Source organism: Elephas maximus, chromosome 11 (assembly GCF_024166365.1).
Source record: "Elephas maximus indicus isolate mEleMax1 chromosome 11, mEleMax1 primary haplotype, whole genome shotgun sequence".
In the NCBI taxonomy this organism is placed as follows: Eukaryota; Metazoa; Chordata; class Mammalia; order Proboscidea; family Elephantidae; genus Elephas; species Elephas maximus.
The window spans coordinates 88738296-88752153 of record NC_064829.1 but is presented as its reverse complement, the minus strand read 5'-3'; the positions used below and the strand labels follow the sequence as shown (position 1 = coordinate 88752153).

General features: G+C 47.5%; 1 protein-coding gene across 1 annotated transcript; it reads left to right on the top strand.

The window, feature by feature from the left end:
- Positions 1-5125: 5125 nt before the first annotated feature.
- LOC126085060 (zinc finger protein 501-like) lies at positions 5126-12582 on the top strand. Its single transcript, XM_049900010.1, has 4 exons — positions 5126-5413; positions 9179-9305; positions 10276-10368; positions 10610-12582. The coding sequence occupies exons 1-4, from the start codon at positions 5381-5383 to the stop codon at positions 11830-11832; spliced, it is 1476 nt and encodes a 491-aa protein (XP_049755967.1). The 5' UTR covers positions 5126-5380; the 3' UTR covers positions 11833-12582.
- The last annotated feature ends 1276 nt before the right edge of the window (positions 12583-13858 follow it).

The window sequence follows — 13858 nt, the reverse complement described above, 5'->3', positions numbered from 1 at the left end:
TGTTTTGTTACCCAATTAAACATGGTTTCTTTCCCAAAATGCAAAAAGCCTGATGTAAATGAAAAATCAAATTAAAAACTTGATCAGCTGGGATAAAAACATTGCTGTCAGGGGTATATTTCTAGCCTTGGCTTTTTTGGAAGGTGCCCCAATCTTGGGCTCTCTGTAAGTCTTTCTGAGAGTATTGTGAGGGCTTGTCTTTCATGGGACAGGCAGGGAGGAAGGCACAGATTGATCAGGTTATTTCTTTTTTGGTGAGCTTGGCAGTGCAATACTGCCACCTTCTGGGGTTTTAGGACAGCATCTAAAAGTTGCAATAATTCTGATGCATATTTAATAGTCTTTAATAGTCTCAATAGGCCCAGCTGGAATAGCTTAGTTTTTTCTATCTCACAGTACATCGGCTACAAGAAGGGTAGGGTCACCTCTTTTTCAGTCACCTCGACAACTTGAGTACTGCTAATCGAGGCAGTCTCTTTAGGCTTCTGGGTGATTACTAAGAAGGCTGCTCCAGGATCAATCAAAAAGTCTACTGTCTGTCCTCCTACCATAACTTTTACCAGGGTATTGGTAGGAGGGAAATTAAAAGTTGTCTCCATCAGTCTCTGTCATTCAGAATCCTTTTCCTGCTCTTTCATAACGCTTTGAAAAAGCTTCTCCCTCCTTTCAATTTTACCTGACCCTTTTCCATCCTTTCTTTTGGGGCATTCATATTTCCAGTGTCCCTCCTCTTTACAAAATGCACATTGGTTTTTCTTTAGTCAGTGCCCATCCTTACCTTGGTCTCATCGCCTTCTTTTAAACAATCCTAGAGCAGCAGCCAGTAGATTGTCCTGTCTTTTCATGTTCTGGTCTTTTTCATCCTCTTTTACCTGATCTCTGTTGGTAAAGACCTGAAATGCAATTTCAACTAATTGAGTTAAAGACAGAGTTCCTAGTCTTCCTTTATCTTTTGCAATTTTCTTCGGATGTCAGGAGCACTCTGCCCATTAAAAGTCGTACTGATCAGAGGACCATTCTGGGGCATTTCAGAATTGATGTTTGTATACTTAAGGAATCCCATCATGAGCTGTTCCAGAAAGGCTGACGGGTTTTCTTCAGACCCCTGAATGATCTCTTTGATCTTACTAAAGTTTATCTGACCAGGTGACCCATGTTTTAGCCCATACAGGAGGAACCCTCAGTAAGCTATGAGACTTTGTCTGCCTTCTGCTGTATTTGGATCACACATTGGCTCCTTAGCTGGTACCGCTTCATCTGCTGGTACTCCATCTATAGCCCCTTCCTCATTGTATTTTTCTTCTGCTTTTGTTAAAACCATCCGTCTTTCTTTTGGTGTGAGGAGTGCATCTAATAAAGTCTGACAATCTGCCCATGTAGGATGATGGGTAGCAAAAATGTGGGAAAAATACTCAGTCGTGGCATGTGGGCCTGACTGATACCTCAGAAGGTTAGCTTCCAATTGTAATTGGAAGCTGGGAATGGATTATGGACCCACATCATCTGAGATGGCCCCTCTGCAGCAGGGACTGGCACCTCCCAGACTGGGTAAAGCCCTCCTGGGGGAACTGGGCCGAATTGTACTCCACTCCTAGTACGGAGTGGGGAGACCATATCTCTTCCACCACTTCTACCCACCTTTAACACCTTTCTATACCACCTCATTCTCTGATACCACCGGGGAGGGGTCACGAATAGGTGCCGAGAGGGTTTTTTGAGGTAGGAGAATGAGAAGAACAACCACCAGTTCTTCATCCTTTTGTTCATTTTAGTCTTTGATCGGCATAAGAGGGGCTAAAACAGAAACTTTATCCTTTTTCTCATGCCTTAATGTCATAAAAACATTCTACATACAGCTTTTTTATCTCACTTGTTAGTTCAAGAACAAAACAGATCAAGCTGCAGAATAGTGTCAAAATCCTGGGAACTATTCATAAGCCATCTGACCCCATCAGGGAGTTGGTGCTGAGGACACACTTGATTACACATTTTTTTTTTTTATTGTACTTTAGATGAAGGTTTACAGAACAAAGTAGTTTCTCATTAAACAGCTAGTACACATATTGTTTGATGACATTGGTTAACAACACCATGACATGTCAACACTCTCCCTTCTCAGCTTTGGGTTCCCTATTACCAGCTTTCCTGTCCCTTTCTGCCTTATAGTCCTTGCCCCTGGGCTGTTGTGCCCTTTTAGTCTTGTTTTGTTTTATAGGCCTGTCTAATCTTTGGCTGAAGGGTAAACCTCGGGAGTGACTTCATTGCTGAACTAAAAGGGTGTCCAGGGGCCGTTCTCTCCGGGTTTCTCCAGTCTCTATCAGACCAGTATGTCTGGTCTTTTTTTGTGAGTTAGAATTTTGTTATACATTTTTCTCCAGTTCTGTCTGGGACCCTTTATTATGATCCCTGTCAGAGCAGTCAGTGGTGGTAGCTGGGCACCATCTAGTTGTACTGGACTCAGTCTTGTGGAGGCTGTGGTAGATGTGGTCCATTAGTCCTTTGGACTAATCTTTTACTTGTATGCTTAGTTTTCTTCTTTCTTCCATGCTCCCAAAGGAATGAGACCAGTGGAGTATCTTAGATGGCCCTTCATATGCTTTTAAGACCGCAGGAGCTACTCACCAAAGTAAAATGTAGAAAAATTTCTTTATAAATTATGTTATGCCAATTGAGCAAGATGTTCCCTGAGACCATGATCCCCATAGCCCTCAGCCCAGCAATTTGGTCCCTCAGAGAGTTTTAATGTGTCTATGGATCTTCATGACCTTGCCTTGTACAATTGTGCTGGCTTCCCCAGTACTGTGTACTGTCTTACCCTTCATTAAAACTACCACTTATCTATTGTCTATTTAGTGTTTTTCCATTCCCACCCCTCCCCACCCTTGTAACCATCAAAGATTGTTTCTTTTTGTGTGTAAACCTTTTCATGAGTTTTTACAGTAGTGGTCTCATACAATATTTGTCCTTTTGTGATTACATAAAATTTTAAGATGTCTCTTACTTAGGGGATCCCCTTCAAAATAAGTCCAGTTAGAAAGAATAAGGTCTAGTGGACTCTCGGCCAGAATCTTATTTCCCTGGGTACCCACTTGCAGTGGGGAAACCTCACTGGTCTCTCATTCAACCCCACAGGACCTAATCACCCATTCTTGGAGGAAGCCTGTGAGAACGGACACCCCCACAGCTTTTACAGAGGATTTACCACCTGATGCTAAGTTACCTACTGTGGCAGGCAGAAACTTTCTCCCTCTGTCTGGAGCTTGCTGCTGCGGAATCCTCCTCCGTTGCCAAACCTCCTGGCCACCACAGGTTGACAGACCTCTACAACTCAAGGAGGGGTGCACCTTCTCTCTTCCTAGGTCCTTCCTGGGGGTGAGGTCCTTAGAAAGATGAAACCAGGGCCAGAGTAATTCGAGCCCCACACTGGGCACCAAAATTTGTTACCTGATTGGGGTCTGTGCCCTGGAGCAGTGAGCCAATGAAAATTACTCCAAGTCAGAAAGAGAAAGTTTATTAGGAGGTGACACCAACTGGGAGTCTGGTAGCAATGCAAGCTGTCTTTAAGGAGTCCCCAAAAGTATTTTCTATATCAGAGCTTATATATTACTTTTGCGAGGATTATATGTCTTCAAGCACATATCACACAGATGGTCAGATGAATACACGTCACAAAACAATTACAAGAAACTCTTTATTAAACTAAAGATATGTATGTTGGACATCTGGATTCTGATCTTTATGCTTGTAACAGGCAAAAAAAAAAAAAAAAACTTACATAAAATCTCTCGGCTAGTGGAACTGGCCTGTCAAGTTTACTCTGACCGAGATAAATAGCAATGAAGAAAGTTGCAGACCAAAAGCACCAAGCAGCCTTCTTAGCTGCTTTCTTGCAGGCTGAAGGCCATCTCCCAAGGGAACAAAGAAGAGGAGGGAGACCAAGGTGGCCAGAGCTGAGAAGGCCCTGCACGTCTTTGGAAAGAGACCAGTGCAGTTGGTGTAATAAAAAGGACATGGAAAGTGAGAGTGCGCAAAATGCCAAGTAAAAAAACCTTACAGGTTACATAGAGTATCACTGTGGTGTTAGTTATGTCAAGCTCTCAATTGTCCGTTTTGAAAAGGAGAAAACACGTCTCGAGGTATTAGGGTCACATGGTGTTATGGATTGAATTGTGTCCCTCAAAAATATCGGTCAGCTTGGCTAGGTCATGATTCCCTTGTATGACTGTATGATTGTCTACCGTTTTATCTTCTGATGTGTGTTGTAAATCCTATCACTATGACGTAATAAGATGGATTAGTGGCAGTTATACTGATGAGGTCTAAAAGATTAGATAGTGTCTTACGCCAATCTCTTTTGAGATATAAAAGAGAGAAGGGAGCAGAGAGACACGGGGACCGCATACCACCAAGAAAGCAGCACCAGGAGCAGAGCACTTCCTTTGGACCTGAAGTTCCTGTCCTGACATGCTTGCAAAGGGAAGGCTGCTGCATCACAAGGACCTTCGTCCAGAGCCAACAGAGGAAGCCTTTTCCTGGAGCTGACACCCTGAATTTGGACTTGGAGCCTACTAGACAGTGAGAGAATAAACTTCTCTTTGTTAAAGCCATCTACTTGTGGTATTTCTGTCACAGCAGCACTAGGTGACTAACAGAAACCCTGGTGGAATAAAGGTTAAGTGCTACGGCTGCTAACCAGGCAGTTTGAATCCACCAGGCGCTCCTTGGAAACTTTATGGGGCAGTTCTCTGCCCTATAAGATCACTAAGAGTCGGAATCGACTCAACGGCAACAGGTTTTTTTTTTTTTTTTTTTTGAGATGACTAAGACACATGGAGTCTGAAATAATGTCTGTAAACATTGGTGATCAGTTGCAAACAATCCCCAGAAATCGCGTGCTGCCCCTTTAAGAAGGAGCGAGCCCCCTCCTGCCTTGGAGGTGGAGAGCCCTTACCCAACTTTTCCTGTGGTGCCTCTTGGCCTCTATTTTGGGAGGTCGCGCTGGTGGACGCCCATTGATCCGACCTACAGAGATGTGAGAACTACATTACCCTGCGGGCTCGGCGACAAGCGGCAGGTGGTGGAGCCAATGAAGGCCCAAGATAAAGGCATTTCCGTGAGAGAGCATCGTGTCGGGGCGGGACTTCCCGCATCCTCCGGAGGGCGGTCGTTTTGCTTGCTCTCCGCCGCGTTCACCGGATCAGGGGATCCGGAGCGATGCGCTGGGGCCGAGGTCTTTATTTCTAGTTCAGAGACGCGAGTCTGAGGGTCGACGGCGACCCCGCCTGTGGCCACCCGCTCCTGAGCCGGCACAGAGACGTATGCGGCTGTCTCCTCTGCTGTCGCAAGCCCTTCTCCTGCCCTGCTCCTCCCACAGGCTCCGATGGCGGCAGCCACTCTGAGGGACCCGGCTCAGGTAAACGCTGCGCCCTCCAGGCCCTCACCTATTCTTACCCTCACACTGTATGAAAGGCTTCTGCTTATGTCGCTGCAGGTTAGGTTCCTGTGTCCTGAACCGTTAGGCGCTCGTGGGTGGGGTTCCAATTTCTGACAGCCAGCGTGCTTAAGGACTGGAAAGTATTACAGGCAGTTGTTAGATGCCATCGAGTGGATTCCAACTCACTGCGACCCCATGTGACAAAGGAGAACTGCTCCAGAAGGTTTTGTAGGCTGTAATCTTTCTGAGAGCGGATCACCAGGTCTTTCTCCCGCGGAGCCACCGGGTGGGTTGTACCGCCAACCTTTTGGTTTGCAGCCGAGCGCTTAGCTGTTCCCGCTACTAGGGGGATGCGCATATGTAAAGGCGTGGTGGTGCGACTGAGTCTGGGACTTTCAGAAAATCTGGAATCTGTGTTTGCAGGAACAGAGTTTCAGGGCGAGTTGTGCCTGGAATGGTAGGCTGAGGAGTTGTTCCTTCTGAGGGCGCTGGGAGCCATGGAGGATTGTGAACAGAGGAGGGACACGATATGGGTTAGGGTTTTTAAAGTTTTCCAAAAGCTGCCCAGAGAAAGAACAGACTGGAAAGGGGATGATGAGGACAGTGAGATCCAGGGCGACTGAGTCTTTGTTTGGGGTCACAAAGCTAGTAAGAGGCAGCACTGAGGCCCAGAGGTGAGCCAATCAACCCTAAGTTGCTTGGTTTCAGGACTGGGCAGGGGTTTAGAGGAAGCCTGTGCCCATGGAGCGCTGCCAAGGTCGCAGGCCTCTATGGCTACCTTTTCCCACAGCTTCCCATGGATGAAGAAGCAGTTGTGGAACTTAGACAGGAAGTGTAGGGTGTCTCAGAGCCTTACTGGTCCTGACCCCAACCATATGGTCTCTTGGATTGTGGTAGCCTGGGACTCTTTGCCATTCTCACAGTTCATGGGTCTGGGAAAACCCCAAGACCAGAGTTCTGAATCCAGGCCAAGGGTTATATGGAGGGGTTCATATTTCTGGCAAGCAATGGAAACAGGTAGAGGCATGGAACTTTATCCGGGTGCTCAGTGTGACTTGATACAACCAATAAACAAGAGGCCAAAGTGGGAGAGAAGGAGGGTGCCTTTATTTCATTGCACAAGGAAAGGAGCATTCGGGGCTGCTGCCTCCAGACTGCTTACAGGGCGCTTGGGGAGGTGGGCTTTTACAGAGAGCAGACAAGGAAATGTAAATTCATCATGAATGTTAAGGATTGATCTTCATGCAGGTGCTCAGAGTTTGAGGATGACTAGGCATTTATTTTAGACAAGGGTTTGGTACTCCAGGATAGAGGAAGAGGTTTATTTTTCTTCATTAGCTTGTTAAGCTTCCACCCAGAGATGCGGTGTTTATATGTATTTTTCACTTAGTGAGCTGATAGGCCACTTGAAGTGTTAAGATAGTATAGAGAACCTGCCAAAACCAGTTGAGGCCCAGTATGGCTGTTCTGTGTTTATCTAGTCAAGTACAATTTCAGAAGAATGTGCATCTTATTCTGCTCAGTGTAGGATAAACCAGAACAGATGTCTCTTAGAGGTTGGGCTCTTAGGCTGCCTGCCTCATGTGGAACAGGTACCAGCATGTGCAGATGCTTGGAAACAAGGCTGGACTGGGGCCAAGGGACAACAGGTCCTTCTGTCAGGAACAAAGGGGCAGGGGCAGGAGTCGGAGCCGCAGTGTGGCTGTCTGAGAAGCTAGGCATCTATTCTGGAAGTTATGGGAGGTTTGGATCAGAGAAGGGAAGTAATCTGATCCAGGTGTTAACAGGCTCCATCTGGCTGCAGAGTGGAGCCTATGGGGGTAAGAGAGGAGGAAGGAAAACCAGGGAGGAAGCCACTGCAATAGTCGAGATGAGTGTTGAGGGACCAGAATGGTGGCTGTGAAGGTCGGAGATGTAGCTGAATTCTGAATCCAGTTGTTAAGAAGGGCCAACTGGAATTTGGGACATGGTGCGTGAGGGAGAGAAAGGGAGAAGGCAGGGATGACCCTAAGGTTTTTGGTCTTAGCGGCTGAAGGGATGGAAGTTCCATCAGCTGAGATGGGGAAGTCAGTAGTAGGCGTCATTTTCATTGGGAATCTCAGGAGGTTTGTTTTGGCCATTTTAAGAGTCTGGATGTTTCAGAAACCACTGAGTGGAAGCATCAAGTGGGCAGGTGGACTCACAGGTCTGGAAATCTGGGGAGAGGTTCAAGATGGAGAACTCCAAAAGTGGTGGCTAGTGTGTGAACCGTGGTGGAGCTGTGGGTCACATGTAGGATGGGGACTTCAGATCATGGTGGTAATGCTATTAGAAGGCCAGGAAGAAGAGAGTGGATGTTGAGGACTGGGTCTCTTGCTTGGGCACCTGGTTGGGGATAGTAGGTGTCCCAAACACATGTGAGAAAGAGGCCGTGAAGGAGGAGTGTGTGGGGAGGATGGTCTGGCAGGTGTACAGGGCTTCTAAAGGAAGAGTAGACATGAGACGAATGCGGAAGCACAGGAGTAGTTGAGGCAAAGTGAAACTGAGGCTGGGGCTGCCACTTATCCACCCCTCTATGGACTCACCAAGGAGCCTGGTCGCACAGTGGTTAAGCCCTCAGCTGCTAACCAGAAGGTCGACAATTTGAACCCACCAGCCACTCCATGAGAGAAAGATTGGCAGTCTGCATCCATAAAGATTACAGCTTGGAAACCCTATGGGGCAGTTCTGCTCTGTCCTATAGCACTGCTATAACTCACCAGAATTTCGTAGTGAGCTCTAGGGCAGTCTGGCCTTGCTAATAGTCTAAGGTCAGGGGCAAATGAGGTAATCTGTGAGAGTCATTGCCTGGCACAAGGGACTAGTGGGACTGCACTGTGAATGGATAGAGGAAGGTTGTAACTGCTAAGGGGACAGTAAGTACAGCACAGAAGTGAAGAACACCATGGGTATTTGAGATCTACGTGTGGCTCTGCGTGGCTTATGTTGAAACAAGAATCAGAGGCACACTGGGAGGCCTCTGCAGAAGGATTCAGGGCTGCCCCAGCAGTGTGAACCATCGGAGATCTGGGGTGGTACTGGATCCTATTTGAATTTGCCAAGGGCTCTCTTGACACCGTATGCCAAGTAACATAGGGTGAGTCCAGGGAGATGTCCGTTGTGTGGGGCAGGGAGGTGGTGGTGGCGGTAGGGGCCACAGAGGTTCTGTCTAAAGAATAATGTGCACGTGCAGATGGAGTGTGAATTGATGGCCCCAGGGCCCTGGTATTGAGGAGTTATGGGTGAAGGGGGGACACAAATTTTATTATGGTATCTGGGAAGTGCTACGGCTGCTAACCAAAAGGTCGGCAGCTCAAATCCCCCAGGCGCTCTTTGGAAACTCTATGGGGCAGTTCTACTCTGTCCTGTAGGGTCACTATGAGTTGGAATTGACTCGACGGCACTGGGTTTGGTTTGGGTTTGGTTTGGGAGGCACGATATGGAAGACCCCAGGGAAACTGGCCGGCAGGAGGGTTGAGGCCCTGCAGGCTGTACCCCAGAGCTTAGATGGTGTTTATTTGCCCACTTGCCTATTGTTACTAAGGGCTTTATATACAGTGGTTAATGGGAATACGAGGAAAGAGCAGCACTGTGGGCATCAGGGCTGGTATCTCCTCTGAGTTGGGATAGTGGGAGGATGTTGGACATGGGGTAGATGTGGAGGGGATGGATTGTGGGTCCTCGGAGGGAGGCTATTCATAGTTTCGTCCCTCCCCATCCTGGCAGGGCAGTGTGACCTTTGAGGACGTGGCTGTGTACTTCTCCCAGGAGGAGTGGGGGCTCCTTGATGAGGCTCAAAGACACCTATACCATGATGTGATGCTGGACAACTTTGGACTTACATCCTCGCTGGGTAAGGCCCTCACACCCACCCTCATGACCTCTACTTTCCCTTTTCTCCAGGGACTTCTCTGTCCTTCTCACCTGTGGACCATGGGCACTGCTTCTTCCACTGTTCCCTTGAGAGGTGCTGTTGTTGCTATGGCTAGGTAGTTTGCACTGGCCTTTCATTTCCCCTGCTGCCCCAATACCTGCTGCCCTAAAGCCTCACAGAGAAGGACTCAGAGTCAGGATTCTTGCAGTCAGCCTAAAGGATTCCGCCATGCTTGCCCTCTCCCTGGCAGGGTGACTCTGTTCACATCCTTGGCACCTCTGTGCCCCAGATGCTGCTTGCTTCTTCTAGCTGGCATTTCTTCCTGCCTGCCTGTGACAAGAATTGCAGTCACTGACATGGTCACTACTTATGTGGGCCACGGTTGTTCCTGCAAGACACTCCTTCAGGGTTCTTTTTGTAATTTTTTTTTTCTTCCTGTCCTGTGGTCTGTCATGTTTGACTTGCTCTGGGTCAGTGTTGGCCACTCCATGTCCTGTCTTTCCCTTAGGACTTGCATTATTTAGGTGTCATGTAGTTGTTCATTTGGTGATGGGGAAAGAGCCCTGGGTGCTTCACAGAAAGGACATGACTCCAGCCTCAGTAAATGGGCTCAGTGGGGGCCTAGACCCACTGAGTGGCAGCTGGGAGTGGATTTGACATCAGGGCTACATTCAGATCATACCAAGAACCTGTCCTATGTCCACCTGTTTTGGTGTAAATGCCAGTGGCTGCACCTTATTTCTATCTTTTCTTCCATATTCTTATTACTTTGCCACTTGTAATTTCTACCCTGACTTCTGGCCCCTGACTACTACAAACTTTCTGGTCTCCACCCCTCACCCATTCCTCTCAGTACTCCCTCTGCAGTCTTCTCCAACACTGGCCAACACATAGTATGTTGTGAGGTGTGCACATATCCTTAAACAGTTCTTGAACACGAGCTTCTCAGTGCAGCTGGATATTCCTGCACCTGGACACAAGCTTCTCTACAGTGCTCACATGTCAACAGCGGCCAAGGTCCTGATGAAGGCCATTGGCAGAGGTAAGCCGGAGAGGCAGTGCTGCACCCCATCCTTGTGTTCTTATCTCATGAAGGTTCCCTAATTTTGTGACCTTTAGAGTCCCCGTTTTGCAAAGGAGCCCCTTCTTCAACCTGAACCCAACTCCCTTTTTCTGAGAACAATCCCATGTACTAATTTCTTGGTGTATCGGACACATCGTTGTGATGGGGCTGTCCCTACCTCCAAAGATAACAGGGACTTCACCAGCGTTTCTGCTTTCAGGTTGGTGTGGAGCAGAGAATTCAGAGGCACCTTCTGAGCAGAGTGTTTCTGAGGGAATAGTATCACAGGCTGGGACTCCAAAGTCAGATCCATCAGCCCAGAAGATTCATCTCTGTGAAATGTGTGTCCCTGCCATGAAAGATGTTTTTTACCTGGCTGAGCCCCCAGGAACATATCTTGGGGGGAAGTTGTACACATGCAGGGTATGTGGGAAACAATTCTGGTTGAGTACAGACCTTCACCTCCACCAGAAAGAGCACATTGGCAAGAGCCCCTTCAGCAAGGATATGGACAGGGCCTCCTTTGTGAATAGCTACAGATTCCATGCATCAGAGAAGCCCTTCACCTGTAGGGAGGTTGGGAAGGACTTTCCAACCAACACGAGCCTTTTTCAACTCCATACCACTCCCAGAGGGGCAAAGCCACACAGCAGTACCGAGTGTGTGGAGGCCTTTCACAATGGGAAAACTCATTACAAGTGTGGTGAATGTGGGAAAAGCTTCAGCCGCAAACGCACACTTGTTCAGCACCAAAGAGTCCACACTGGCGAGGGGCTTTATGAGTGCAGTGAATGTAGGAAACCTTTCAGCTACAAACATACACTTGTTCAGCACCAACGAATTCACACTGGAGAAAGACCTTATGAGTGCAGTGAATGTGGGAAAGCCTTCTGGTTGAAATACAAACTTGTTCAGCACCAGCGAATTCACACTGGAGAAAAGCCTTATGAGTGCAGCGAATGTAGGAAAGCCTTTGGGTGCAAATCCAAACTTGTTCAGCACCAGAGAATTCACACTGGAGCAAGGCCTTATGAGTGTGGCGACTGTGGGAAATGCTTTAGACAAAGTTCAAGCCTTGTTCAACACCGACGAATTCACACTGGAGCAAGGCCTTATGAATGTGGTGAATGTGGGAAATGCTTTAGCCAGAGCTCCATCCTCATTCAACACCGGAGAATCCACACTGGAGCAAGGCCCTATGAGTGCAATGAATGTGGGAAATGCTTTAGACAAAGCTCCAGCCTGATTCAACACCAGAGAGTTCACACTGGAGCAAGGCCTTATGGATGCAGCGAATGTGGGAAATCCTTTCGCCAAAGATTTAGCCTCATTCTGCATCAGAGAATTCACACTGGAGAAAGGCCTTATGAATGCAGTGAATGTGGGAAATGCTTTAGCCAAAACTTTGTCCTTATTAAACACCAAAAACTTCACACTAGGTAGAGCGCAGTCAATGTAAGAAAGCTTTCAGTTAATCATCTGTTCTGCTTCAGCACTTAAAACTTCACAACGCAGATAGGCTTTATGAATGTAGTGAATGTGGCAAAGCCTTCAGTCAGTGATCTAACCTCATTCAGCACCAAAAATTTCACAGGAGAATGGCCTTAGACCTGGAGGAAATGTGCTCTTTGTTCAATATAATAGCACTAGAGAAACTTTGTAAAGGAGCCATCTGCCTGAAGTTGAACCTCATACATCCGAACATACATGGTGGGGAGATTCCACTTGAGTTCCAGAGATTCGAGAAGTTTTCAAGAGCTGTATTGCATATTCTAACCTGCCTGGGACATAACTGCCAGAGTTATGTATGTCTCTGCCAGGTTCTGTGGCAGAAGCCTTTTTGCTTCTACCACCTGGCAGGTCCCCACAGTGTTTATCAGTCGCTCCAACATGCTCAGGAAGACACAGGTCTGTATTCTCTCCCATTCCCTGGAGAAAGTCATGAATAGCCTGAGCCCTTGGGGAATGATGGGGATGGGGGGTCTCGTTCTCTTTTTTCTGACTAGTCAGGGCACAGACCAGTTTTGGCCAAGAGGACTGCTAGTGGCTTGTAAAGGTTTACCTTATTCATGGCATTATTGGTCTCAAGTGATGCTCATAATGGATTTTCCACCCTCCAGCTTATTGACCAGGGAACTGTACTTCACATTGCTTAGGTTTATGAAATAATAAAGGTCTTTATTGTTTAAATTACCTTTGATCTTGAGAGTTCTATTCACTGTGTGACGTGGGTTGAAAACAGAAGTGAACTCTGCCAGTACAAAGGGATGAATAGCTTTTGTGGGACCCCCGACTTTGTGTGCCTCAGAAGGGACAGAATGATGGCAGAGAGTACCTTTCACTACAGTTTTGGCCTAATTTGCATCCGTGCTCAAAGCCTTCTAGGAAAGACTACAGGGGTAGATGTGTCTCCTAAGTCTTTTAATCTATAGATACCACTTTATTTTTTTAATTCTTATGGTTTTCTGAAGTTTCAGAGTCATTTGTCCACTAGAATTTGCAACATTCTAGATTTGTCTTATTGTACACTGTGACAGTTATGCAATGCTGACACCCTTTGACATAGCCTGGACCCACATATACACATACCACATCCACAACAGAAAAAATGTGTGACAGACATGAGGCACACAACTGCCATATGCAAAACACACTTGGGACCTGTGAGATAGGATGGAGGGACTGACACACCATTATAGGTGTAGTAACTCAAATGCAGAAGTTACCCATGGAGATTTATGAGACTGGCATATGTTAAGGAAGCCCCCAAAGCCTGGTTTGTGGGTTACACAGACACACAGCCCCTATGGCCTTGGAGAGACCATTTATCCTCACCAACCCTGTGGGTTTCATGATGTGCTGATGGGAATCAGAACAGGGAGCAGGGGTGCACACCTGAGCACAACCTGGAGTATACAAAGTCCCGGCAAACAAGGTATGATCTTATTGTTCCTTGTGAATCTTGGTCCCTGAGGGTCTGAGAGGTCAAGCAGTTCGCCTAGTGCCTTAGCAACAGGAAAGTCAAGGAAAGGGTCTCCTATTAGAGATTTCTACGCATGGAGCTTTGCCCAAGGTGGCCAGAGAAATGTGGACACAGCTTCTTTCAGAGGAAGCAAATCTCAGTCTCTGTGGAACCTGGGAACGTTATTTCCCGACGGCGCTGCTTGACCGTTGTCATGGAGACCTGGGAGGACCCATCTCAGCCCGGCCAGGTGCAGGAGAGAAACTGCATTACCCAGGAGGTTGTGCAGGTGGGTTCATGGTGGTAGCTGGGACAACAACGGGCAGGAGGGGCTGTTTCCATGACCTGCGAGGTGGGGCAGGACTTCTCTCGAAGTGATTTCTGGAAGTTAGTTTGGCTGCGGCAGTGGTGTCCCCACAGGATTTAGCACCCCAGGTGGTTCTTCCAGCCTGAGCAGAAGACAGGGAAGAGAATGGGGCCCATGTCTGTGCCTTTGTATGAGCCCTG

Excerpts from the sequence above, each read along its gene's own strand:
- LOC126085060 (XM_049900010.1), top strand. The coding sequence starts at position 5,381 with ATGGCGGCAGCCACTCTGAGGGACCCGGCTCAG. Across the intron at positions 5,414-9,178 it reads CTCTGAGGGACCCGGCTCAG|GGCAGTGTGACCTTTGAGGA; the intron begins GTAAACGCTGCG and ends CCATCCTGGCAG. Across the intron at positions 9,306-10,275 it reads TGGACTTACATCCTCGCTGG|TGCAGCTGGATATTCCTGCA; the intron begins GTAAGGCCCTCA and ends CGAGCTTCTCAG.